Source organism: Scatophagus argus, chromosome 20 (genome assembly GCF_020382885.2).
Source record: "Scatophagus argus isolate fScaArg1 chromosome 20, fScaArg1.pri, whole genome shotgun sequence".
Classification (NCBI taxonomy): Eukaryota; Metazoa; Chordata; class Actinopteri; family Scatophagidae; genus Scatophagus; species Scatophagus argus.
In genome coordinates this window covers 12413620-12440919 of record NC_058512.1, presented here as the reverse complement: position 1 = coordinate 12440919, position 27300 = coordinate 12413620, and the positions used below count along the sequence as shown (strand labels likewise).

The following is a 27300-nucleotide window of genomic DNA, read 5'->3' as shown; positions in this document are numbered from 1 at the left end:
CTCGTCAATCAATCAAAATTTATTTGTATAGTGCTTTTCATGCAAGAATAATATCAAATAATGTAACCCCCCCACGCACACACACACACTGGCTGTATGGCTGTAGTTACGTTATAAATGTAAGGCAACTCATTAAAACAGAAGCTGCAGAAACGTTATCCTAATATGCAATGAAAAAACACCAGAGGTAGGATGATTTTAAAACAAAAAATGTGGAATAAATTCTAAAATGCATGCATGAATAATGCATGAATAATAAAGAATAAAATAAAATAAGACAATTTTTTTTTAAATAAATAGATACTAAAACAATAAAATACTAAATAGTAATGGGTAATAAAATACCAAAACAGAGTTTGTAAAAACAGAAACAAAAAGAGGGACATTAAGAAAGTCAGAGATGAAATATAAATATAGAATAATAAAATACTAAAGAGAGGGGAGTGATAAAAATCTGAAATAAAAAGTTGGGTGTGAAAAGTAAAACAGTTCAGAAAATAAAATAAAAGAACACACTAAATAGTAAAACAGATTAAAATGCATGAATAAATAGATGAATAAATAAATAAAATTCAATTTAAAGTCAGACTTGAGTTTGCTTTTAAATAAAATACTTTAAATTTGTTTCAATACTTTTGACCACAAAGGGTGCAAAGTCATTAAATGAAGTATTTGGAAGAGATAAACTAGGTCAGGTTACATAATCAACTATGATGCATATTCTCTGGCTTTGTTTAATTTGTGTTTTAGTGGTTATCAACTTTTCTAGCTATTAACTCTGTGTGCTTTACTATTATAATTACACTTCACTGTCTTGTGCTATGGCAGCTGTCGTGACATGCTAATAGTGCAGCTGCCTGAACAATACTGAACTGACTTTATCTTAGCAGAGACAGAGAGCACACAGGGCCAAATGGAGACAGATCCAGATTTGCTGGTCTGACTGGTAAGGCTGGAGGGGGTGTGGGCCGCCTCTCAGAGCTTGACAGGTGTGGTGAGAGACAAACAAAAAACAGAGAAGAAGAGAAAAGCGGTGGAGGGAGAAGTGAAGGGCTAGCACTGAAAAATATATTCAGGTGGAATGAGGATAAAGCATAGTTTTGCCATGCAGTGTTGACTGAGACTAGCAGGGTGAGTACAGGCTTAATAGTATTAGACTAAACTGTGTGTGTGTGCGTGTGTGTGTGTATGTGAAAGAATGAGAATGAAGCACATACTTTTAAGTCACAGAATTTTTAAAAACCTCTGACCCATCATTGCACTGATAGAGACAGAACTGAACCATTTTGTGGATCCAAGAGAGACCGTTGGACATTACAAGGAAGAGAGACAGAAACAAAGATGGCAGAGGCCCCGAAGATTGAGCTCTTCGTGAAGGTAAGATGAACAATAATTGTGATATGTTGCGCGTAAAGTATATCATGCTTGAACACCACACTACAGATATGGATAACACAGTATAAATGCAGTAGCTCTTTGTTATTATAAACAGTAATACCACATTTTTAGATGTAATCATCCCAAACCAACCACGGTTACTTCTCTACTTGCTCCAAATTTTCCAGGTGTCTGCTCCAGTAATTTTAGCTGCTCTATTGATGGATTTCCTTTCATTAAACAGCCCAGATTTTCTGGAAATGCTTCTAAATGTGTTCGTTAAAAAAATGTCAGCACCTAAACCCTCTGAAAGACTCAAATATTATCATTCTGTAGGATAAAAAGCATTCATGGTGCCATCATAGAATTCTACAGTCTGTTTTGTGCCAAACTGTTCTAATCTAATCTAATCTCATTATGTCTTGTTATTTAGGCTCAGTATCAGCATGAAACAGCAGAAACTGAAAGAAGGCCTGTCCAGTCTAGAAACCTGTGTCCTGCCCTTTCAAAAATTCCTTTGCTTCCTCGTCATTAACTCAATTATATCAGGCTGCAGTAGAAAATATGTATAGCAGATGCACCAAATACAATTTAAACGCTTCTTTAATCTGGGTGTAAAGCCACCTCAAACCTTCATTTCAAATTCCTTAGTGACTGGTTCAGACAGTCAGCAGAGCAGGCTCAACAAGAATACCTGCACAGGTTTGGTCGATACATTACAGCACAGACGCCAGAACCAAGTTAACAGTGTCCCATTTCAAAAAAAAAAAAGCAATGGAAAGTGTATTTTTATAATGTAATGTCTGTTTGTCTGTCAGGCCAGTGTTGATGCCGAGAGTGTGGGCAACTGTCCCTTCTGTCAGAGACTCTTCATGATCCTGTGGCTAAAAGGGGCCAACTTTACCCTCACCACTGTGGACATGAAGAGGTGAGAGTACATTTTGCTTCTCTTTTTCATAAATATACAGGTCTTGTCCTTGAGACTGACATTGACACATTAGCTCATGCAGCTTATCACAACAACACTAAACAAAGTTTGTCTATCTGCTATTATTCCTACCCCTGTATTTTAAGGTAATTATAAGGGAATGGTTGATGCAAAGCATAAAACTCAGTATTCCAAAGATTGGTCACAGAAGACCTGCACCCGAAGTCAGAATATATTGGGTTAAAAGGGCACAATAATAACACAAACAGACATACTTACATACAACGCATTTGCACTTATACTATATTTCTTTTCTTGGATACTCTAGGGTTTAGGAGGAAATAGACGTAGCCTGAGAACACTTTAAAGTTAGACTAGCAATAATGAGGAATAATAAAAGTAATCAAGAGCAATCAGAACTTGGATAATATTATCAATAGCAGGGAGAAAGTAAGAATAAAACTATCAGGATCCTCTCAGGCAGTAAAACTCAAACCATGGCATTTGAAGGAGATGGGGAAGGTCCTGAATGTAATCATGCAAGTCACAGCGAGCAAGTGTAGAGAAGTCAGAGAGGGCAATAAAACCGTAGAGCTGTGAATTTATAGCACAGAACTGTGAAACTGTTGCAGGGCACCTGATGTGCTGAAGGATTTGGCTCCAGGCTCTCAGCCTCCCTTCCTCATCTACAACAAAGAGGTCAAAACAGACACTAACAAGATTGAGGAGTTCCTGGAGGACACCTTAGCACCACCACAGTGAGTAGAATGCATCTATAGAGATTATATCTATAAACTAGATCTGTACAGTTCTTGTTCTCTTCATTACTGCACTGACATACACACATCAGTTTTTCATTCTACCATTGGCAGGTATCCAAAATTGTGCTGTCGATACAAAGAGTCCAATGGCGCTGGAGAAGACATCTTTCGAAAATTCTCAGCGTATATAAAGAATCCAAATCCTGCATTAAATGACAGTAAGGGCATTAGTTGCATATTTCACTCTGAATTTACAGTCATTTTCTTTGCATATATTGCCACATTATAGAGCTTGTTACGCCTTTTTTGTCTTTCAGTGCTAGAGAAGAAATTTCTTTCAACTCTTGTGAAGCTGAACATGTACCTAGAGACACCTCTCCCTTATGAGCTGGACCAGAACCCAAATATCACTGAGTCTTCACGCTGCTTCCTGGATGGTGACACCCTCACCTTGGCAGACTGCAACTTGCTTCCCAAACTCAACATCGTCAAGGTCAGCAGAGTTCAGAAGGACTAAGTGTATAGAAACTTTTGGACCTAAATTGTTTCAATGCTATTGATATCTATTTCCTAATAATGCAGTCTTGAAACCCCTCAAATTCCAGGTGGTGTGCATGGAGTATCGTGGCTTTGCCATCCCCGCAGAACTGAAAGGACTGACACGTTACCTGAAAAATGCCTACAAAAAAGATGAGTTTCGTTACACCTGCCCAAATGACTCAGAGATCCTCATTGCCTACCAATCTGTGGCAAAATACCTGAACAAGTAAATCAGTATAAACTCGAAAAAAGAAGAACAGGTGAGAAATGAACAATAGAGAAAAGTTGTCAAAATTCTGAACTATATACATTATTCTTTATTTGTGTCAAAATAATATGAGTTTGGATAATGAACATTATTTGCAATGGCATGTTTAATGATTAGCTATCGAGAAAGTTAAACTAAGAAGTATTGTTGTTTTCATGAACTGAATAAATTGTAATATTTTTAAAATTTGCAACTGCTTCTTTAAAGTTGTATTTGTAGACACTGTATATACTGCATTGCATGCTGTGGTTGTAATGATGTGGATTTCTTATTCAGCCCCTGTAAGAGTGAGAAAAAGCACTGTAAATCCCAGAGAATATTTATGTTGTGTTTCATTAGGTGTGCATGCATTATGTCTCAGCATTTACATGATATTAACTGCAGTTAAGAAAAAAAAGAAGCAGGTGTCTTTCGGGTTATGTTTATAGTATTGTTCACACACACCCCCACCCCCACCCCCATGTGTCTGTGTGTCAAAATAATTTACACATAAATGTCATGAAAAAATACATGAATTTATGCAATTATATGGCTTGGAGGCTATTATTTTTATTCTACCTCTCAACCATTCAGAGTGTACATTTCAAAAAGCTGTCATCAGTGTGGATCATCAGTGGTAATATCTTTTGACAATGATAAGAATGTTGTTTAATCATGACTTTATCAGCTTTTTGACAAACCGTGGATTGGCTCAGGTCAATCCTATGACTTGCTGCAATTATCTCACGTCAGGTTGAACTGATTCAAATACAATAACGAACACAGTAGTAAATAAAGCTGTCAAATTACTGAAGTGGAGTAAAATGTATATTACTTGCCTCTAGAACTTGAAATAATCAAGAAATGTACGGGAACTTCAACACTGTACTTAACTACAGCATCCTACTTCAGTTATTATATTAGGTTTGATTGACTAACAGTACTTCTAATAGTATTCGAACATTGCATATGTTGTGGTACTGACCTAACACCGTTAAAATTTTGACTGCTTTCATGAAAATGTCGTTTCGTGTAAACACATAACGACCCTTTGTTGGATGATGCCTTCCTTGAATGTTGTAAACAGGAAGACTAGGATGTGTCTGCTGCGTTCCTGATTGGACAAGTGCTTTGAACGGCACCAGGGCAACAGCAGACGTCAATAGCTATTGGTGGATGTGGGAACATGGGCGGAGCTAAGTAAGTGACAGTAAACACGAAACTTTGTTAGCTGCTCGCTAACTTTGCTCCATCATCTGTTCGGCAATGTTATTAGCTTGAAGCACAACCACACATCCTCGAAAGGTACGTTTCTGTTTTCTATCTACTGAGAATAGATTCATAATGCTTATATGTGAAGCTGATTTCTGTTATTTATACTTAACTAGCAAGACGGGTAGCGTTAGTCAGCCTGCTGCTAGCTAGTGCTGTCTTAGCCAACCTCAAGCTAATGTGGAGACTATATTAACATCTTGAAATCATTGTCAGCCAACAATCGCTTTGTTGCTGGCTACTAGCTCGTCTTTTACTTACTTTACTAACACGGAACCAGATAATGAGGGCAGAACATTTTGACAATTGACAAGTCCACTGTTCCTCTTTTAATAGTTTCGCTTTTACCAACAACATGTGAGCCCTACGTGAAATGTAGACGTAGCGTTTATAAGCACTCATATCTTACAGGATGGACTGCGGAGTACACGACGATGGAGAAAAGTGCACTACCACTGTAAGTAAGCACCACCACTATTTCTTTTAAAACATATGTGAAACAGCTGGCATTGCAGTTTTAACTGCAACAGCTGTTGGTAAGAAAGTACGCTCACGTGACTTGTGTTTTTAGATGCTGGTGAACAGCCAAAATGACATCAAAGCACGAGTGCAACAGTTCGTCGAGGACAGGATGCAGACCACTATGGTATGTCCATACACTGACAGCTTGTGCTTTCAACAAGTAAGGAGAGCACTGCCCATCATATTCAAACCCTGCTTAAAATTAGTATGCATGAACTTTAATGGGACATACTACTGCTGCAATGCTTTTGTCCATCTTCCAGCTCACTGGAGTGCTGATTGGAGCTGCAGTCGCAGTCTCACTGATCGGGATTGTGGTGCTTTTCCTTTACAGGAGATACAAGCCCTCTCGTAAGTCATCCTTCTTGAACGTCCCACTTATTCTTATGCTATAATCTATAATGATAATGTATGATGACTCTTTCAAGAAGTTTCTGTTTTCTGTACACGGTTCTTCAGAGTGGCCTTGACATGACTTTATGTGAATTTTGTTTTTGGATTCTCTGACAAGGTGAACAGCAGCCTCACTATCGCTTCAGAAAACGAGATAAAGTGCTCTTCTATGGAAGGAAGATAATGAGAAAGGTTTCCTCTATTTCCCTTTCTGTCTCACACCCACTTTTACAGTTTGGTAGATTTGTCTCAGTAATATAGGTTAGGTAAATCTGCTATATGTACTTAGGGCAAAAATGATGCTTCTTAGTGATGTTAGTATTTTGTTGCACCACTGCATGAAACATGCTCCACTGGCAGTATGACCACTAAAGCTCCAGTAACTTGTTATTGTGGGGCAGTCTGATACACTATGGCTGAAAATGTGCAGGTCTGCTTTATTGTTAACTCCCTATAGCGTATGTGATCAAATAATTTTGGGATTATTTTTCTCCATTTGTTTCAGTGAATTAATTCTATTAATTACACCTTTGTCAAAATATGTTTTCTGTCTGCAGTAAACAACAGCAAACTTTTAAATCTTGAATATGTTCTTCAAAGGTCCAGACGCTGTCCTCAATTCCTCCTCCCACCTCTACCTCAGTATCTAAGCAACCACAGCGCATACGGAAAAGAACCAAAGTTCTAAGCATAGCTCGCAAGTATGATCCATTAAAACATTTTTTTAATTCTCTGTGTGTGAGTGAAATCTTAAACAATTCTTCAGATTTGTCTTGAGTCAATAATTTCGGTGAATTTATTACAGGAATCTGTTAAATGACCTTTTCGTGCCTGTCAACAGAATTCTGAGGATCCGTAAAGATCCTCCAACCCTGCAGCCAAAGGAGCCTCCTCCCTCCCTGCTTGAGGCAGACCTTACAGAGTTTGATGTGCAAAGCTCGAACCTGCCCTCCGAGGTCCTCTACATGCTGAAGAATGTCAGGTAGACAAATATGCAACCTTTGGCTGCTCCCGTTGTTTCTCCTGTTTGTTTTATTTGTTTTCCTAATGTGTGTGTTCTTCAACTTGTTGTAGGGTTCTGGGTCATTTTGAGAAGCCCTTGTTCCTTGAGCTGTGTCGCCACATGGTGTTTATTGAGCTGCAGGAGGGTGAAAGTCTGTTCAGGCCAGGAGATGACGACGATAGCATCTATGTGGTCCAGGATGGACGGCTCGAGCTCTGCATCCAGGAGAATGTATGTGGATAGCGTGTTGATTTTCAGAAAAAACAAAACTTAATTTGGTTTTATTTTTAGTGACAAGATATGTCACTTTCCTTTTCCTTTTCCTTTATGAAAATCAGCATCAACAAATCATTAACAGCCATTTGATCTGTTGTTTATATATAAACATAACAAAAAGAAAAGTTATTAAATTGTATAATTGTGTTCTAAAAATGAAAAGACATAACCGTAACAAACGTGAAACCTGTGCAGGGTTTCTGATATATGACAAAACTGGGAAATGTCGTCAGTCATGGTGCCTTGTAACGTTAATGCTTGTGAAATTCCATCTCAATGAAGTGTGGAGCAAGAGTGTATGACCATTTTACTTTGTTTAAGCTTCCTTTTCTGCCTTCTAGTGCATGTGCACATAGTTGATGGAAAAAATATGAACAGAAGAGGGCAGCAATGGAACATCTATCTACATGCAGTCTGTTGTTTAAGAACAGAAGAACAGGTGTGGCTCTTCACACCTGTGTTTGTATTTAAATGTGTTTCCTCAACTGCTGCTGGCTTCTCTTCATTTTATCTGGCAGTAAAGGCTGAATTAAGACTCTGTTGTTGTTGTTTTTTAGGATGGTACAGAGCCAGTGGTGAAGGATGTGCACCCAGGGGATAGTGTCCACAGCCTGCTAAGTATTCTGGACATCATTACTGTGAGCTCTCTATTTTTTCTTCACTTCTGTCTTCATTAGACTGACCTCTCTGTTCTCTTGTGCCCTTTGGTCTGTTTGTGCCTCAGTTCTCTGTCTCATCTTCATTGTTCACATTTCCTCTCATGGTTCTTTCTTTTAGAAACAATGCTTTTTGTACTTCCTGTTCTGCTTCATTTGTTTATCCATTACTCCCATATCCCTTTCTGTCAGCTTTCAGTTGATTTAGTTATTCTGTCCAGTTGCATGGACTGTTTTGTTTCGATTTCCTATGCTGTCATGTTTATACTGCTTTTTTTCATCCTTTCAAGTGAAACTTTTGTACTTAAATCTACATCTACTAGGATTCCTATGATAGTCAGGAATGTGTCCACATCTTCATGTTTCATGAAAATTCTGGGACACTCATGTTGCTGCTGCCCAGACCATATTGTAGTCAGTTTTAGTCAATAAATTCGGAGACTGAAAAATCAAGAAGTCAAAGCTTGGACCTCTAAATAATAAGTTAGTTAGTTAGTTATAAGTTAAGAGGTAAAAATCCTCTTAGTCCATTTAATTACTCCATGGACAGTGTTAATTAGTTAACTATCAACAGTGCAGTCAAAGATGTGAGGTTTCAGTGACTTCCCCCTGTGACTGTCTTTGCTTTCTACCTGTTCTGTCCGGTCTTTCTCAGGGTTATCCGGCTCCATATAAGACCGTACTGGCACGGGCTGCCACTCGTTCCACCATCTTACGTTTGCCTGCATCAGCCTTTGAGTCTGTGTTTAAGAAATACCCAGAGACACTTGTTCGTGTCATTCAGGTAACAGACTGTCAAACAATAAACAGTATGTATACAGTATGTAGGGTTCCAGTGTCTGGTTGACATCATTGCAAAATAAAATGTAATCACTTTGATCTAATTTGGATGCAACTGCAATCTAATGTGTAGTATGTTCTGCTCTGTTTACCTCAGTGTTTGATTTTGTGTGTGTTGCAGATAATCATGGTGCGCCTCCAAAGAGTCACCTTCTTGGCGTTACATAACTATCTGGGCCTAACAACCGAGCTCTTCAATCCGGTAGGAGGGAAATTAATTAGTGTGCACATATTTGTGTGTGTACACACACAGTCACGCAGCGCACTCAGTGAATACCTAAGCATCACTGATGTTGCATTTGTACGCAAACAAGCACAGAAAGGCACATATGCACTCGTCCTCACACATGCAAGCTAATTTCACACAACATTAGGCACAGTATCATAACTCGAGGCCTTCGTAAAGCTCACTGAAAATGAATAAAAATGATTACAGCCCCTCCACAGAAAACAGGCATCGCAGTAACCTTCAACCCTCGCCTGCCTCCGACTTCACAATAACCAGATATAATCCTTAATTTTGTCCTTTCTGGGAGGAAATTCTTGAAGGCTTGAAAAAATATTTTATTTTATTGATTTTTGCAGTCATACATTTTGAAACAACCTCCTATAACTAATAAATCATTCACATTGGATATTTGATTTTTTTTTTCATGTGTTATTTTCTAACAACTCAGTCATAATCTTAATCTGCTAATTTTCCTGTGTATCAAAGCTATAATGAATAAAATATTCCATAGTTATTCAAAATGGTACTATAGTCCTGACAAACTAATGTGTGGTCTGCCCTTGTGAACTGATTTGTCTTGTTGCCTAAATGACAGGAGAGTCAGGCGGTGCCCTTGTCTAATATAAACAGCGTGATGGCAGAGGCCAGTTCTGGAAAGACGACTCGGCGCTTGCACTTCCAGGACGAGTTACATGCTGGGGCCACAGAGAGCCCCACAGAGACAGGTTACACACACCCATGCACATGCATATATACATATACATATATATATGTACATGTATGTATACTAAACTATATGTAATATACATTACGTAATTAAACATTATGTAATTCTAAATTATAAAAAGTAATATACAAAAAATATATAAAAAATATAAAATTGTGCTCTCTGTTGTGCTGAGACTGATCCAGTACTGGCACTTCACTTTAATATAAACAGATGGTGTTAAGGACAGCCCTTCAAACAGCTACAGGAAGCAGCGATCCATCTCGATGCCCACCGACTGTGCAGGTGGGTTTTGTACATAAGTGATCACCAAATGGCATATGTCTCTGTTAATTTTCTGCACACTTAACTTATAGCACTCATTGAACTGAAATCAAGGACACACACATACATAGACCATACACAGACATACTTAAACTACTACTAGATACTTAATTCTCCACTGTTGTTGTTTTGCAGGTAATGACTTGAACATGGCTTGTGAACGAGCTCGGGTCACCATCGATGAGGCTCCATCCAGTCCTGTCACTCACAAAGTAAGACTCTCCTGTCTTGTCACCTCTTTATGCTGAGTCCGAGGTTCAGCTGGATGCATCACCACATGTCAGCATCCTCTGCATCTTATGTTATGGTGCTTCTCTTGTTCTTCCTCATTACTCATATGTCCTTCATATGTCTTGTCTTTGTAGTCCAATCTGAAGAAGAGTGTCACTATGCAGCACACGCCCTCTGAAGTGTTTCACTACACAGACAGCGGGGGGCACTCTGATGCCATCCATCTCAGTAAGAGCAGCTCAATCCTCCAGGCTGCTAAGAGGGACCTGCTGGGAATCGTCCAGCTGCAGGTGAGAGGTTGATCACAGAAGATGAGCATCGACGGGTATAAATATTTCATCATTTCCAACCCAAATTTTCAATTTTCATGCATATTACGCATTGTGACATACGCAATACAAACAAAAGTATTGGGACACATTTATTTTATTATTGAATTCAGGTGTGGTATGGGGCTGTTTTACAGGGGTTGGGCTGAGTCCATTTCTTTCAGTGAAGGAAAATCTTAATCCTTCAACATACCAAGACGTTTTGGACAATGCTGTGCTTCCAACTTTATGACAACAGTTTGGGCAAGACACTTTTCTGACCCAGCATGACTGTGTCCCAGTGCACAAAGCAAAGCTCCATAAAGACACGGTTGGCCCCATCACACACCTTTGGGGTGAAGTGGAACGGAGATTGCAAGCCAGGCCTTTTCGTCCATCATCGGTGTCTGACCACACTATTTCTCTACTGCATGAATGGGCAAAAGTTCTCACAGAAACACCCCAAAATCTTGTATAAAGCCTTCCTGGGCGAGTGGAAGCTGTTATAGCTGCAAAGCTGTCTATGCATTCAGAATGCAGTGTCATTAAAGTCCCTGTAGGTGTATTAGTCACATGTCCCAATACTTTTGTCTATATAGTGTATTTTATGGGGATATTCTGATCCCTGGTTTGGATAGATGAGGGTGGCTGGTCTGATGCATTAGGGGAGCTCAGTGTTGTATCTGATGTTATAAAAAAGCAGTCACTCAGGTTTTCTTTTTCTGTTGCAGGACCCCAGTCTACTTGAAGGCAGGGTGACCCTCCATCATGTCAAAGCTGGTTCTGTGGTGGCTCGTCAAGGAGACCAGGTCAGAACGTCAAATTATTGTGAAATTCATTTTATGACTAATTGCAAACTTAAATCTTGACATGCTGTCATATTTGCGACTTCCTCCCCCTCTTGGTGCTTTAGGAAGTGAGCATCCAGTTTGTGATTTCTGGCCTCCTCCACGTTTACCAGCGCATGATTGACCGTGAAGAAGAGACGCGTCTGTTTGTGACGCACCCCGGAGAGCTCGTTGGTCAACTTGCCGTCCTGACCGGAGAGCCCCTCATATTCACTGTTCGAGCTCAGCGAGACTGCAGCTTCCTCTCCATTTCCAAAACCCACTTCTATGAGTCAGTTGCATGAACACACCTGCACACACACCCTCCATGCAGAAACATGTACTTTTGTAGTCTTTTGCACTAACATTGCAGCGCGGTAAGATTTTTGAAGCATCAAATGTAATTTTTCTGTTCCCTGGAACATGAAAAGGTGTAGGAGGTGTATGAAGGTGTATAGTTTACCATCAGCTGGAGTACAGTAACTGCTGTTTGAGTTTTTTTTATTTTTTTTCTTTGGTCTCTTTTCTGGTTCTTGTGAGTCTTTATTACTGTTTTTCTAGCAGTGGTTCCCACACTTTCTCTGCATGGCTCCTCTTTTGTAGATCAGAATATTTTCAAATTCCCTATGTTATGCTAGCAGTGCTCAGGCATGCTTTGTTCATTTGTCTTGCCGCACCTCACCTGCAATAGCTGCTTTTTTGTAGGGCAGTGTCGACTGTAGAAAAACATACTTACACTCAACAAAAGCAATGAGAACGACTCGTTTGATTTTCTTTATCTCATTTTGTTCTGTTGATTCTTGTCTGTTCCTCAGGATAATGCGTGTGGAACCAAAGGTTGTGTTGGACGTGGCTCACACAGTGGTGAGGAGGATGTCATCTTTTGTCCGACAGATAGACTTTGCTCTCGACTGGATGGCTGTGGAAGCCGGCAGGGCGGTGTACAGGTATTCTCCTCATAACCTTGTATATATTGGAGAAATCCTCTTCAAACAAGGGCAATTTTACTGCATTCATTCCATCATAGGAGGCAACTGCATTTTCATTTTTGGTTTTGGTTTGCAATAATTTTTTTTAAATTTTTGCAATGAACTGAAGTCATCTGTGTATCTTTTTTAGGCAGGGAGAGAAGTCAGACAGTACATTCATAGTACTGAGTGGTCGACTGCGCTCTGTAATCATGAAGGAGGATGGCAAGAAGGAGCTAATAGGAGAATATGGACGCGGCGACCTGATTGGAGTGGTAAGAACATTGACAGTGTGGTGGATAGTCAGTGAAACACTATGAATGTGTGCTCTGTGTTTAGATTGTTTTTCCCACTTCTTCTGTCCTCACAAATATTAAAACATCTTTCTCTTCATCTTTCTCTTCTATTAGAGATATGCTGATTGAAATGCAGAAGGAACATAGTTTGTCATTAACAGTAATTAATCATCACATGTATAATATATTTACTGTCGGTGTATTGCTGACAAAGCAGTAGCTGCCAGTATGCATGACCATGAGACTACAATCTCTGCCATTAAATTAAACTTAACTAAAAACATCTTATGAATGTTTAGAGATAAAAATAAACTCTAGCTGCAAACCATCTTCATTTGGATTTCAGTTGAAATAATCACTAATTATTTATAACACCTAATCTTTATTATCCTTATGTACTGTACAAACCAACATTCATGAAGTCACAGTTTACATAAACTTCTATTCACTTCATCAGAATATATCACTTTTTTGACATTCTCATTGACTGGTGTGGCTGTTCTCTGCCACGATGCTTCTAATAATACCTGAGTTGATGGATGCTATGGTTACCGTTACCTGGAGGAGTGAAGCTGTCATTGCAGCATCTGTGACGGTGGGAATAAGATTGTTATGGCTAACATTCAGAGACATAATTAGTGCGGCTGTATTGACGTCAGTTCTGAATGATGAGATGGAGAGATCTTATTTATATCTCTTTTATCTCTTTTTAACCTTTGCGTTAACTCTGAAATGATCTGAAGTAGTGGTACGAGGCTAAACAGTCCTGAACATAGTTGAAAAGTGATATAAAACTGAATTAGTATACATCCATACATAGAGCTCTGTGTCTTGAAGGGAAGATGACTTTAAAAATTTCTGAAATGATTGAGGTTTCTATTTCTTTGTGATAAGCTTTTTTTCTTTTCTGACTAAGTAAACAATGTGGTGTGTCCTTGGTGTCTCTGCAGGTGGAGGCCCTGACCCATCAGAACAGAGCCACCACAGTGCATGCTGTTCGAGACTCTGAGCTTGCCAAGTTACCAGAAGGAGCTCTCAGCTCCATCAAGAGGAAGTTCCCACAGGTAGGGTGAACTTTAATCATTTAATTCAACTTCAGCTGATGGATAAACCCAATTCATTTTTTTATGGATAGAGCATATGTGCCTACTGATTTCCAAAAGGTCAGCTTTAAAAGTGAAGTTGATTGAAGGACCTGACAGTGAATGAACATTTGAATAATTGATCAGCTGGACAGTAATGTCGGTTGAAGGGTTCTTTCCATTTTTTTTTTTGCTTTTCCAGCCAATTAAAATCATGTGAAATCAAGAAGTACATTTTTAAAAATGCATTGTGATGTACATGGTGTCTGAGTAGAGCAGCATGAAGTCCATTTAAAATGTTTGTGCCTCTCAGGTTGTCACCAGGTTGATCCACCTACTAGGACAGAAGATCCTCCAGCAGGTCAACGGCCCTCTGACAGGTGTGTGTGTGTGTGTGTGTCTCTCTCTGGTGCTTCAGGTTGCCCCAGTGCTCTTCATGTGTATCTGAACTTATTGTTGAGGGGGGGTTTCTTTAATATGTATACATGTACCCAGCTCGCAGTTTGGCCCTCCACACCTCTGGCAGTAATTGGGATGCAGGGAACCAAGCCTCCAACCTCTCTACTGTGGCGGTCCTGCCTGTATCAGAAGAGGTGCCCCTCACTGCCTTCACCCTGGAGCTGCAGCATGCACTCATTGCAATAGGTAAGAAAACAAACTTGACAGTTTCCCTGGCATCCTCCACAGAGATGGAGCTCAGGGTTGAGGATATCTTATCCTGGATCTGCTGTAAACATCTGGCCACCCTACTGCTGCTGTGTGAGACACAGTGTGGTCTGTCTGCATAATTCAAGCTCAATTAAGGCTTAATTGTATAATTTTATTGTAATATTTGAATTGAAAGCTCCTTTAATTTTCAACAAAGTGATGCATGTTTGACTTAAAAAGATCTGATGTGATTAACAGGTCTCCAGAACAATCAGGGAAGCTCCATTGAGAGTATTTTGTTTTACTTTGTAACTTGTTTGACCAGACATATTGACTGTAACTGCTGTGATCTTTAACATACAGGTCCCACTCTTCTGCTGACCAGTGATATTATCAAACAGCGACTTGGAGCTGCAGCACTAGACAGGTGTGTTTTTGTGGAAGCCTGAGAATTTGCGGGTTGGGCTATTTAACTTTTACCATTGGGCTCTGCATCTTTCTCAGATACTCGTAAAATTCAGTTCAAGTATGCTTTCTTGGCACAACAGTTAATGAGCTCATTTCCTCTTCAGTGTCCACGAGTACCGTCTGTCCAGCTGGCTGGGCCAACAGGAGGACATTCACCGAATAGTTCTCTACCAGACGGACTACACACTGACCCCGTGGACACAGCGGTGTATCCGTCAGGCTGACTGCATCATTATCGTGGGACTAGGAGAGCAGGACCCTGCTGTTGGGGAGGTGAGGTGGCAGAGGAGGGTTACAGGTGGAGAAAAGTAAGATGAGAATCAGTGTCAAAGGTAGCTTGGTCTTGGGAATCCAGCCTTTTATGCCTCAAACTGGGTTGTCTCTATGTCCGTACTTACCATTGTTGCCAGTGTGATATCTCAGGAACACCTTGAGGGAAACAACACTTTGAGAGCAGTGAGAGTGAAGCTGTGGGATGGACAGCTGGCAACCTTATTTCACATTTTACATTTTCACATTGTCATTTGATTTGGTTTTAAAGGATACAACTGACAATGTTTCATATTTTGTTGTCAACAAATTCCTTGAAAAGACAGAAACCAACATGGATTATTCCTTCTTCTTTCTCAATACACTCTGATTTCTAAAGCTTGTCTGTGGCTTTTTACTTTAGACTTTAGACAGTCACAACTAAAAAGTTTCTCTTTTAAAGCTGCTGTACATCTGTACTCCACCGAAACAGGTCCTTCTACCAATGTTGTCTAATTAAATAAACTAACTAATAAAACCTCTTTTCTGGACAGTATTGCGACATACGAACAGAACTTGATTGACATCTCCCTCCTACATCCTTCTGTTGGTTTTGTTTTAGCTTTTAGGGCAGGACAGGACAATGTAATGTAATTCCCAGCTTAGCTCTAGCTCCAGAGGTCTAATCTGCTGTGTGGCTGTCTGGAGTTATCACTTTCATTTCATACTCTACTACAGTTTGACACTGGTTTTTAGCCAACATCACAGAGAAGTAGTAGTAATTATTGTTGACTATTTTAAGTATTTGGTGACCTAGGGAGTATTTACTGCAGCAGGACAGTGCATGTGAGGTCTCAAAAAAATAAACTAACTACTGTGCCCATGTTCATTGTAATGTAACAATATCAGACAGTAACTATTAATTGGATCAATTTATTGTTGGTTTTTGTCTTTTTGTGGGAGTTGCTGATGATGAAAAAATATAAAACAACACTATTCTTACACTTGATGATTAAAGGTTAAATATATTCATTGAAAATCTGCATTCCTTCCTAAAATTGGAGGAGACAAACCAGATTCATCAGTTAATGGTCTGTGTTACAGCTGACCAGTTTGGATTGAAAATTCCAATTCCATCCTAGCTGATTTGATGCCATCATTATGCTTTGAATTATGATTACACCCAGGGGTTTAACCCTCTTAATGCTCACGTGGGCTGTGAAAGGCTTGTATTTGACCCTTGGGCATACGGGAGGAATGAGCAAAGAGTGGATAGGTGCTGTGAAAGCAAGGCGAGGTGATAGAGAAAGGAAGTGCTCGTTCAGCTGATGAAGGAAAGGCAATTGCTTTCAAAGGGAAAAAATGGACACTGAGAAAAAGTAACGTATGTATCCCCATTTAACAGGAGATGGTGGGAGAAATGGATCAATATTTGCTCAGGCTCAGAATGAGTCATAGCTCTGGGTTGATTTTTATCTTTCAGGGCACACTGACACATACAGAAACACCCTCTCACCTTGCACATACACTAAACCTTTAACAGAAGGTCTGTTGGCTTTGTGGCAGATCTGACCTTCCTCTCAGACTACTTAGCCTTTTTTTTTAAAGACTGCTAATTCAGGAGCATCATAGAATAAAACTGCCTCAGCTGGGAAATTGCACTTTAAAAAATGTGAATGAAATGTAATTAAAAATTCATCTCTCAAATAGCCTTCCCATTCTGCTCTTATTGCTCAGCATGCTACCCATAATTCTCGAATATAACAATAAGTACAGTGCAGCTCTTCACATATAATGGCACATTTCAAAATGAAAGCCCTAACGACATTGGTTGTTGATTTGTCCCCGACATTGTGCTCACCTAAACATAGCATCTTCTCTTCAAGCAAGTGTTTGCAGTATTTCTCTATCGTTCAAAATTCTGTGCAAGCACCACACAGAGTATAAAATGTCCTAAAACATCTGTGCTTGGTACCTTTCCTCTAGCTGGAGCGTATGTTGGAAGGAAGTGCAGTGCGTGCCCAGAAGCAGCTGGTGCTGTTGCACAGAGAAGACGGCCCCCCACCCAAAGGAACTGTGGACTGGCTCAACATGCGAAGCTGGATCTCCAGACACCTCCACCTCTCTTGTCCCCGGAGGGTCTTCTCTAAGAGGAGCCTGCCTAAACTGGTAGGAATGGAAAAATATGACCGGAGTGTCATTTTGTTCTAATTTCTCATCTGCAGATCAAAGCACGTCCCTTTGTTCCCTCCTGGCCGTCCCCCTTCAAGCCTCTCATTTAATATGTTCTCATAATCTTTTATTTCTCATCCATTCATGTCTTCTTCCTTCCCTCAGCATCTCATTCTTTCTACTTTTATTACAGTCATTTCCCCCCTTTTTTTTTCAGTTGGAGCTGTATCAACGTGTATTTGAGAAGCCAGCAGACCGCCATTCAGATTTCTCCCGTCTAGCTCGAGTCCTCACGGGCAATGTCATTGCTCTTATCCTGGGAGGAGGAGGGGCCAGGTAAAGTGACCCCATTGTCTGTCTTTGCTACCAGTTATTTAATAGTTCATGTCTTAATGTACCGTTATCTAGGACTTGAACTTTTATATACATTTAAAGAGGAAATTATAGCATTTTTTGGTTAAATATTTGTATTTGTCTCTGCCTTTTATGTTACATTTTTGCCTTTCTTCTGTTCAGGGGCTGTTCCCAAGTGGGAATAATGCGGGCTCTCTGTGAGTCCGGCATCCCAGTGGACCTCATTGGTGGCACCTCTATTGGTTCCCTGATGGGGGCACTATATGCTGAGGACCGTAGCTACAGCCGCATGAGGATGAGGGCCAAAGAATGGGCAATGGTGAGAGTCAACAACAATGACAGCAGTCTTGTCAGTCAGTCTTGAATTTCCCTTGGGATCAATAAAGTATCTATCTATCTTGTATTTTGTAACAAAGCCAGTGATATTTTGGTGAGCTTTATATCAAATAGGTATGTGAGATGTTATAAAACTTGTCGATAAAGACAAATTGAGAGTATTTTGTGAGCATTCTTTTCTTTATTACATAGGCAACAATATAGAGGTGACAGGAAATGAACATAGGAACAAAACCTGGTTCTAAACAACAGTCAGAACAGGACAGCTTCCTCTCTTGAAATGCTGATGCTTTTTATGGGGACTGGATATTTCATAAGCATAAAGCATGTGTCCAAGACCAATGGGGGGAAAGGCATTTCAATTTTGAGGGATTAATGCTGCTTTGTACTAGAGGAAAAATACTTCTTTCCATCTACACAACTGCAAGAAGATCCATTTGACCTTTACTTTCTCTGGCTTCCCCTGCAGGAAATGACTTCAGTGTTTAAGAAAGTTCTGGATTTGACGTACCCAATCACCTCCATGTTCTCCGGTGCTGCTTTCAACTCCAGCATCGGCAATGTCTTCAAGAGCAAACAGATTGAGGTGAGGTTACCAAACTCGTAAGTGAAATGGCCATGTTATACATGGCAGTCAAATTAGTTTTAGCAGATAAACACCCAGAAATATCTGTTGGTGGTGCAGAAAAAGTAAATGTATCATGTGAGCATGTTATAGTTGTTGGTTTAGATGTAACCTTTTGTGCATGCAGGACCTTTGGATCCCATATTTCAATATCACAACTGACATCACTGCCTCAGCCATGAGGGTACACACTGATGGTAGGTTGTTATTATTTTTTTTTTTGTTTTTGTTTTTTGTTTTGTTTGCTTGTTTAAGGAATCCTTTGTTCTTGTTTGCTTTGAGTCTCAGTTCATCCACATGAAAGTTTTCATACCTAGCTAGTGGTAGCTAGCCATGCAGACATTCATCTGCCTCTGACATTTCTGTTAAAAGCTGTTCTCATTGGTGATTGGACCCTTACATTAAACTCATTGATGAGTTTAATTTTACCAGTTCAGGTTGTCTGCTAACAATGAAATATGTAGTACTGAAAAGGTCTAAAACCTAAAAGAGTTGCCTGTTTGCGGTTTGAGGTTCTCTGTGGCGGTATGTTCGTGCCAGCATGTCACTGTCGGGGTATCTGCCTCCTCTCTGTGACCCCAAAGATGGACACCTGCTGATGGATGGTGGCTACATCAACAACCTGCCAGGTCTGCTACACTGAGTCTTCAGTTTAAATAGCATCAGTGTCACGATAATGTCATTTTTACTATTTTACCATGTTTCTGCGGTCTCTTCCCCCGGCCCACCTTTCTCTGTTGCTTCATCTTCTCCCAGCTGATGTTGCGCGCTCCATGGGGGCCAAAGTGGTGATAGCTATTGACGTGGGCAGCAGGGATGAAACCAACCTCACTAATTATGGCGACTCGCTCTCTGGCTGGTGGCTGCTATGGAGACGCCTCAACCCCCTATCGGAGAAAGTAAAGGTAGTGGATTGATTAAAAATGTAGACACAACAGACTGCACAAGGTTTGTGTAAAGCGAATTGAGTCCTGTTATCGATGAGGATATTTTTATAGGTGTTTGTCAGTGATGCATATATTCATTTCTCCGCTCATGGTCTCAGGTGTTGAACATGGCAGAGATTCAGACTCGGCTGGCCTATGTGTGCTGTGTTAGGCAGTTGGAATCTGTGAAGAACAGTGACTACTGCGAGTACATCAGACCTCCAATTGACAGATACCGGACACTTGAGTTTGGCAAGTTTGATGAGATTGCTGTAAGTTTGTCAGAGGTGTCCTCTGGTTCTGATATTTTTGTTCTTTTCATGACTTATTAAATTCCCACAAAATTGCCCAGCTGAATGAATTTATTGTTTTTTTTAAATTTATATTATGTTTTATGTTAAATTATTTTACCAGTGGAGAAAATAATTTTGAGTGTGTGTGCTTGTTTGTCAAATGCAGGAGGTGGGATACCAGCATGGAAAGACTGTGTTTGACGTGTGGACTCGTAGTGGAGTGGTGGACAAAATGTTGAAAGATAGACACCAGGAGGAGTTCCACAACACTCAGAGCAAGAACAATGTAAGCATGGAGGGAGGGAAAATATTATCAATGTGTCAGTCAGATTCTGACCCGGTTTTTATGAAACTTGCTGAATGTATGTATGTATGGATCTTGCAAAGGTAAAAGAAGAACCCTGTTAAATTTTGAAGTAGATCCAAATCACAGTCTGGATCTGCTAATTATTTTTGGCAGAATGAGTGAGATTTGACTGTGGGTTGGCCCCTTGTCCCCCGCTCGAGAAAACACCAGTGGATGAAGCGAGGGAGCACGATAAATCAGTGATTTGGAGAAATAAAAAGTTATTTCTGATTGTTACATGGCGGTTACATCCTAAAGCTCAAATACACACACACACACCTCTGCATAATCCTGCAAGAAGGTGCCACATTGCTGGATTTTGAGTGAATTCAAACAAATGCACGTCAAACAGACCTGCTCTTTATAATCAATGACTCTAACAGAGGACAGGAGAGGAGACAGAGACAGTGATGTAATCTGCTTACTATATTTTCAGCCTATAGCTAACCTCACTCCTTGCATACTGTTATAGGCTGCAGGCTAGCAGCCCATTACCCCAAGGGTGATGCTGATGAATGTCCCAGACACAGGAAAATTAGAATTAATAAATAATTAAAAAAAAAATAATAATGATGAGAAGAAAATACAGGCACACACAGGGTCTGCAGACACTTGTAGTGGGTCATAAGTGATGATTGATATTATGATGTTTTGACATCATTCTAATACTTTTGGAAATATCCAGACCTGTGGTGGCTTTACTTGCAGATTTTCATATCACAGAAGTGAGGATTATTGGTCTTGGTGGAGGTATGTGCTCTCTGAGTGCCGTTCTGGTTGTCTCTGGCCTAGGGCTACACCACTCTTACAGTAATAACATTAAACTATGCATCAGTCTGCTCTTCAGATAGAGAGAAACAGATTTACTGAACACCGGCTTTGCCCCCCGGCAATGACAAAATAAAACAAAGGATCAACTAAACAAAAGTGGAGAGAGAATGATGATGAAAGATGAGATACTTACTCCTACTCTGAGCAACAAAATGAGGAGGATGAAGAGGGAAAAATAGCAAGGTTAATAATGAAAGGAATGGTTACATTACCACCCCCCCCCCCAAACAACAAACTAACAAATGAAGGAGAAGGAACGAGCTACAGCCACATTTGCAGTTTTGAAACCGTAACGCTTAAGAATGTCTTATAAATAAGTGTAATTTTCATTCCTTGAAACAATAGCCATCCCACGTAGGCAGTTAATGAGCGCCTTTCTATTTTCAGGTGCAACTGTGGGGTGCAACTCTCGGGGGAAATAATCTCTTCCTGTGGTGGATTCAACATAGTGTGTTCAATAGTGTCACACAAAGAAAAAAAACAAACTGGTTGCAGGCATTTTAAAACAAAAGAGGCAGTTTATGTGACTAAAGCTAAAAAAAAAGAAACAGTGACAATAGTTAATTACAGTAGTGAAGATCCAGAATAAGCAGTTCAAAATTAAGTATGTAACATATAGTATCAGCACATGTGCTACCGAGAACCAGCAATATTGACAGTTAAGCCTGTAGATTTATTTGCCCTTAAAAAAAATATAAAAACGACACGAGAAGATTAAAATAAAATCAGCCCAGTACGGATCAGATGTGCTTTACAGCAATGGAAGTGAAAATAGCGAAATCATCAGCATCGTAGTTTCCCTGGTTTTCTTTTTAAGGTTTCCTGTACTGCTCTGTATCTTGTTGTGCACAGTGGGGAGGGGGCTTCATACTGGAAATATGTGGACAGATGCACAATGTTGTCTGTCTAAACAGAAACAAAGAGATTAAATCCAAATCATCTCCCTTCTCCTCACTAAAACCACCAGCTGCTGTTTTCACCAGTGTAAGTAAGGAGAAGTACATTACAGTGTATTCTAAGAGACAAGATGTTGACACCTGCCTTGTGGTGAATTAGCTTATATCAACAGGTGAAAATCTAACCAGGCTCAGTGTATTCTGAACACCTCTTTAATGTGTCTTTCAGGTGGTAACATGTCCCAATGCTTCCTTCACCGACTTGGCAGAAATTGTGTCCCGCATCGAGCCCGTCAAACCCGCTCTGGTGGATGGTAAAACTACCGACACACACTCCAGTACTCTGGCATGTGTGCACACAGTGTCTGGGAGAAGGCATACTATGACTGTCTCCCCTCCATGTTTGTCGTTCCTGTGCTGGCTCTTATTTGTAGTGCCTTTTCTTTCCCCTGTCATGTTCTATGAGCGAATAAATCTATTTCCCATACAGGAGAAAAGGGATTGCAGAATATATTTTAGCAATTACATGCTACATTGTACACATGCAGGTTTGAGCATACTGATGCAAAATGCAAATTTAATATTACAATCACATACATATTTATATTATATTCAAGCCAAGTGAAAAACTAATACAGAAGCCTTCTTGTTTTTTTGCTCCTCTTGTTATTTATAACCTGTTTGTCATCCATCACTCATCAAAATGCCCTATTTGACTTCTCACAATGTTGCGCATTTTTGCTTTTCTGACTCATTCACCTGCACGCCCACTTTCATTTGTCACCTCTTCTACACACCACGATTCCAACTTAATCACCCACAATGTGCTTCTTTCCTTCCTGTCCTCTGCTCCTTCCCTCCTTCAGAGGAATCAGACTACCACACTGACTATGAAGAGGAGGCACTGGAGAGCGCTCTGTCTGACATGGAGCTGTACAACCACTATGGCGAGCACACTGAAGGAGAGGAGACTGGTGACACAGTGCGAACCATTGGTTATAAAGGGTGGACACTATGGGGTTTCTTCTTCTACTACACCACTGCTGTAGCCATTGTATTTTAGTCATGTCTAAAATAAGCATGTCATACTGTAAATGTTTGCCTTTGCAGTGTATGTATAGATTTTATTCCTTTTTATTTTTACTCAACACAACATATTTTCACTACTGTTGGGCATGATCACTTTTTCTTAAATCTAGACTTTGGGAGAGTCAAAAGTGTCTGGCCATTGTACAAAAAGAGATTAAAGTTCATGCTGGAGCCAGGCCAATTTATGCTTTGAAAGTGATCAATAATCCCATGAAATATATTTTTAAATTAATTGGACGACACCGCTGGACGACCTAATTAAACTAAAATGATATTTTTAGTTGTAGTGAAGAGCCAGGGGCTGAGAAAGCTGTAGAGCAATGATTTTGAGTTGAAAATAAGGGGATTTTCTGTAATTAAGGCAATACTCAATTAAGCCTTGAATGTTAGCAGTGCGATTCTGAAATCGAGACCAACGCCAACACAAGTCCACGGTCTCTTGTTATGGGCTCCGAGTAGCCCCTCATCCCCTACCAAGCTGCACTGCAGGTTCAGGCTACTGAGCTCATAGAGCTCACAAAGATTCAAAGATAAAAGCATTCTCAGACAGTTGATTAATAACGTGATCGGTTTTTGAAAGAGGCAGCAGGGTCAAGTGTCACGTTAGTATGGAGCAGTCAGTATAGAGCATCAACTCAAAGTAAAACTCTATTAGTATGTTTTAAACAAGCCTAAAGGTCCAAAATTAAATTATCCATGTGGTGTACTCGCTGTGTTATTTCATTCATTAGTAGTCTCTTACTCATTTCACTTTTTTCTGATTAGATTAGATATATCAAATATTAGTCTGGTGAAGCACGATGTGAACTCCTCATCTATTCACTGATTAAGATATTTCTGATTCTCAGGATGAAGAGCTGGAGGGGAGACATACTCGCCGCATTACCTCACTCACCAGCAGCCACCCTCAGTCCCCCACCGACAGTCCACAGGACACGCCGTCAAACCAAGAAGACCTCTCTTTACAGTAAAGACAGATCTAATGACCTCTGCCTCACAATTTAACCTGCCCTTCTTTGCCATATGTTCCCCTCCTACATGACTGGAAACCTGTTCTCTGCTCCTGAGATTGTCAGCATGACGGTGATTATCATTTTGCCCTCTGTATCCTGGCCTCATTAGCTATGTGAAAACATGTGGGTGGGCCCTTAAAAAACTGCATATAGTGAGCTGGTATCTCAGTAAACACAAATCCTAGACATTGCTATTATACAAGCAACTGTAAGTCTAATAATTTCTCATATTGAGACAGTCATGATGAATCACACCAGTCCAGTGGAAGATAAAAGGTAGGGAGGGTAAGGAGAAACTATTTCCATGAAATATTTATTACATGAATCCAGATGAAGACTTCAAATCTTAGCTGATTACACTTAGAAGACAGATTTGAAGAGTGTTAACTAGAATTGAGATTCTGTCAAACATGCACATAGTTTTGAAATGAGATTTAAAAATTTGACAGATTTCTGTCACACACCACAGTAAAAGATTAAATGAAAAAAAAATCGACATGGACAATTACGACTAAAGGGATAAGAGAAAGAAAGATGTCTATTTTTCGTTTCACTAGTTTCTTCTCAAATTTGGCTTTTTACATCTTTTCACCAGTCTATGAAGGCACAATCAAATTTTCGCTTGATCTGCTCACAGCTGCTCTCCACCGTGATGCCATAACTGCTGATTATAGGTCCCAAATGGACTTTGGTTTGTTTTAAGGGGTCAGCAGCCAAAGAAAACAAAAAAGGAAAGGTTGACACTGTTCTGAATAATCTACAGAACAGTGTTGAGTGAAGTCTCTGTGTTTTTGATGAGAGCTAAAGCTATGTGCATGGTGAGATACGAGTAGAGGCAAGTAAGACACATGCCCTCAGTGGCCACTTTATTGGGTACACTTGTAAAATACAACAGCCGATCAGTGTCAAAAGAGAAAACTGATGACAGGCGGTGACTTTACGGCAGAACAGTTGACTTGGATTTCATTGTAGATGTGTACCTAATAAAGTGGAGTTGTTGCTGACGGCAACATCAAACAATTACTCTCTAATACTTGGTTTATTGTTGTACTAAGATAGACTTGGAAAAAGTCAGAACCTATCCTTGAATGTTTTGTACACCACAGCCTAAGTGATGGTCATCACTGACGCAATACTGATTCCAAAGCAGAAAGAGAGCAAAGCGAGCAGCACACTCCACGACTTGTGGCCATCAGCACAGTTTTGTAGGTACTCAGTGAACCAGGGACATGGAGCAAAGTAATGATTGCAATCCACTTCAAAGGACTAGTTTTCCTCTCGACTGGTGAAACAGCCTCCCCCTCCATCTGTTTTCTGGCTTGGATCTATCAGACACAGACTGAGCAGCAGACAGTGTGGATCTGTCGGGGGAACTCTGAGGCTCCACTCGTCTCAGTACAGTTTGTGCACAGGGGCTATTTCCAGCCGCAGGACAGTTCTTCACAGGAACATGTCGTAACACAAGCTATTTGGCCTATCAGGATGTGATTTTTGTAGTTTTTTCTTTTTTTTTTTCCATATTTAAGCCAAGAATCTATACAGCCTAAGCCCTAGATGATTTTATTCATAGGTCAAAGCAGCTGGACAATCATTCCAGACATGCACAACAATGCACAATTAAACCAACAAATCATCATATAACCTTGTTTACCATGCCTCCCTGTATGACACTTTACCGTTTTTATGGAGTTAACCTAATCTCAATCGCAACTAGGGCTCCTACTAACCATTCTTTATCATTTAATGTGGGGATTATTTTTTGCAATTAACATTAATCCTTTGGTCTATTTAATGTTAGAAAATCGTGAAAAATTGATATAAACATTTCCAAGCCTTCCAAGGCTTTATTTGTCTGACCAACAGTTCAGAACCCAAAGATATTCGGTTAAATGCATTAAAGCAACAAAGCTGGATGGATGACTAAAACAATTAATTATTAAAGTAGTTGGCAAATAACACAAATTGTTAGGTCTACTTCAGCCAACATGAAAATACATACCTGCAATAAGCTAATATCAGCCTGGTCAGTCAGACTGTAGTTGTTACAATATGAATGCAACGTTTTCTGATTCCAGCACCCAGTGAACCCTCCTGTATGAAGCTGGGATCTTAGCTAATACTGGTGCTATAGTGCCTGCAGCCTTACGCGTGTGGACAGGAGGAGAAACCCTGTGATAAACGCTACGTGGATCCCATATGGTGTTGGTTAAATGGAGTCTGGGCACGGAATGTGTGAGCAAGGCAGAGATGGGAAAGCATTTGTTGTTTACCAATGAGCTAATGGTGTTTGCACTGTTTTTTGTGATTTTGGATGGTTTCCAAAAACCAAGCACAGTGAATTGATGTTGTCTGGCAGTATGAATGTTTCTACTTTATTAAACAGGACACGGTAATGGATGAAACGCTTATGTAATGTGTGGAACTTTGCCATAAAGTTAATGCAACAAAGCCTTAGATGATCCCCATGGAAAACACAACCACTTGTGCCCTCATTGGGCTTGAATTTTGTTGATTAGTGATGTTTACGATGACATTTACCGGTAAGCCTGTACTTCATGTTACTGTTACTATCTATGCTATTTCATAAATATATTTTTAATTAATTAATTGTTACTAATAAACCACTATTTGTTGTGTATTCGGTGTGTCTTTTCATGTTTCCTGTTGCTCTTGAAGGAAATGTGAGTGTCATTAACTGATTTCCGATGAGTTAATGACACTCACCTGAGTGAATAAAGGATAACAATAAAATATCAACCAATGAAGAAGTGGTTCCACCGGGTTCCTTGTTAAATACTTGTCAGTGGGAGCACTCCAGAGTCAGTGACCACCCACCCTGTTTTAAGTGTCCTTGTGCTACACCCTGAGTGTTTATCGTCTTATCGTCTAAGTTTTATCAGGTGTTATGATTGTTAAAGCTATTAAAAGTCCCCTGCAGCCCTACAAATGTGCACCTCACAGTCAGCAGTAACTGGGTTTGAATTTCAGCCTTTGTCCTTCCCAGTGAGTATTACAACAAATTCCTCTAATCTTTATGTATGTGATGTGTGTATATTTGTGCAATTGTCTGTCTTTGTGTGTCGGTCCTGCGGCTGACTGGTGATCAGTCCAGGTTGTACCCTGCCTCTCACCTGTTGGTCCTTTTTTATAATCCATAAAACATCTTGTGAGCTGGTTTCAGTATATAAATAACCAGTGGATCACACTTAACACCGTAAGAGAGTAGAAATCATAACAACCAATGCGC

The 27300-nt window shown here is 40.0% G+C and overlaps 2 protein-coding genes across 6 annotated transcripts; both read left to right on the top strand.

Annotated features, from left to right (window-relative positions):
- The first annotated feature begins 984 nt into the window (after positions 1-984).
- Positions 985-4404, top strand: clic3 (chloride intracellular channel 3). The gene is made up of 7 exons (XM_046374314.1): positions 985-1131; positions 1269-1377; positions 2196-2305; positions 2938-3063; positions 3178-3284; positions 3384-3559; positions 3672-4404. The coding sequence occupies exons 2-7, from the start codon at positions 1342-1344 to the stop codon at positions 3834-3836; spliced, it is 720 nt and encodes a 239-aa protein (XP_046230270.1). The 5' UTR covers positions 985-1131; positions 1269-1341; the 3' UTR covers positions 3837-4404.
- A 600-nt stretch (positions 4405-5004) lies between these two features.
- LOC124051214 (patatin-like phospholipase domain-containing protein 7) lies at positions 5005-26688 on the top strand. Of its 5 annotated transcripts, none has more exons than XM_046374305.1 (36): positions 5005-5158; positions 5537-5582; positions 5697-5771; positions 5911-5998; positions 6159-6232; positions 6641-6741; positions 6882-7022; positions 7115-7274; positions 7877-7957; positions 8631-8759; positions 8937-9017; positions 9640-9769; positions 9985-10056; positions 10231-10307; positions 10461-10616; positions 11366-11443; positions 11548-11753; positions 12277-12408; positions 12581-12704; positions 13676-13789; positions 14121-14187; positions 14303-14452; positions 14819-14882; positions 15028-15196; positions 17159-17341; positions 17562-17680; positions 17861-18017; positions 18504-18620; positions 18787-18856; positions 19172-19288; positions 19416-19564; positions 19705-19857; positions 20045-20164; positions 22181-22265; positions 22818-22933; positions 23889-26688. In XM_046374305.1, exons 2-36 carry the CDS (start codon positions 5538-5540, stop codon positions 24009-24011), a joined length of 4023 nt encoding a protein of 1340 aa, XP_046230261.1. In that variant the 5' UTR covers positions 5005-5158; position 5537; the 3' UTR covers positions 24012-26688. The 5 variants fall into 5 exon arrangements, 3 of the variants coding, with proteins under 3 accessions (XP_046230261.1, XP_046230262.1, XP_046230263.1); XM_046374306.1 differs by having other exon boundaries at positions 22818-22946; positions 23889-24021; XR_006841789.1 differs by having other exon boundaries at positions 22181-22933; positions 23889-23921.
- The last annotated feature ends 612 nt before the right edge of the window (positions 26689-27300 follow it).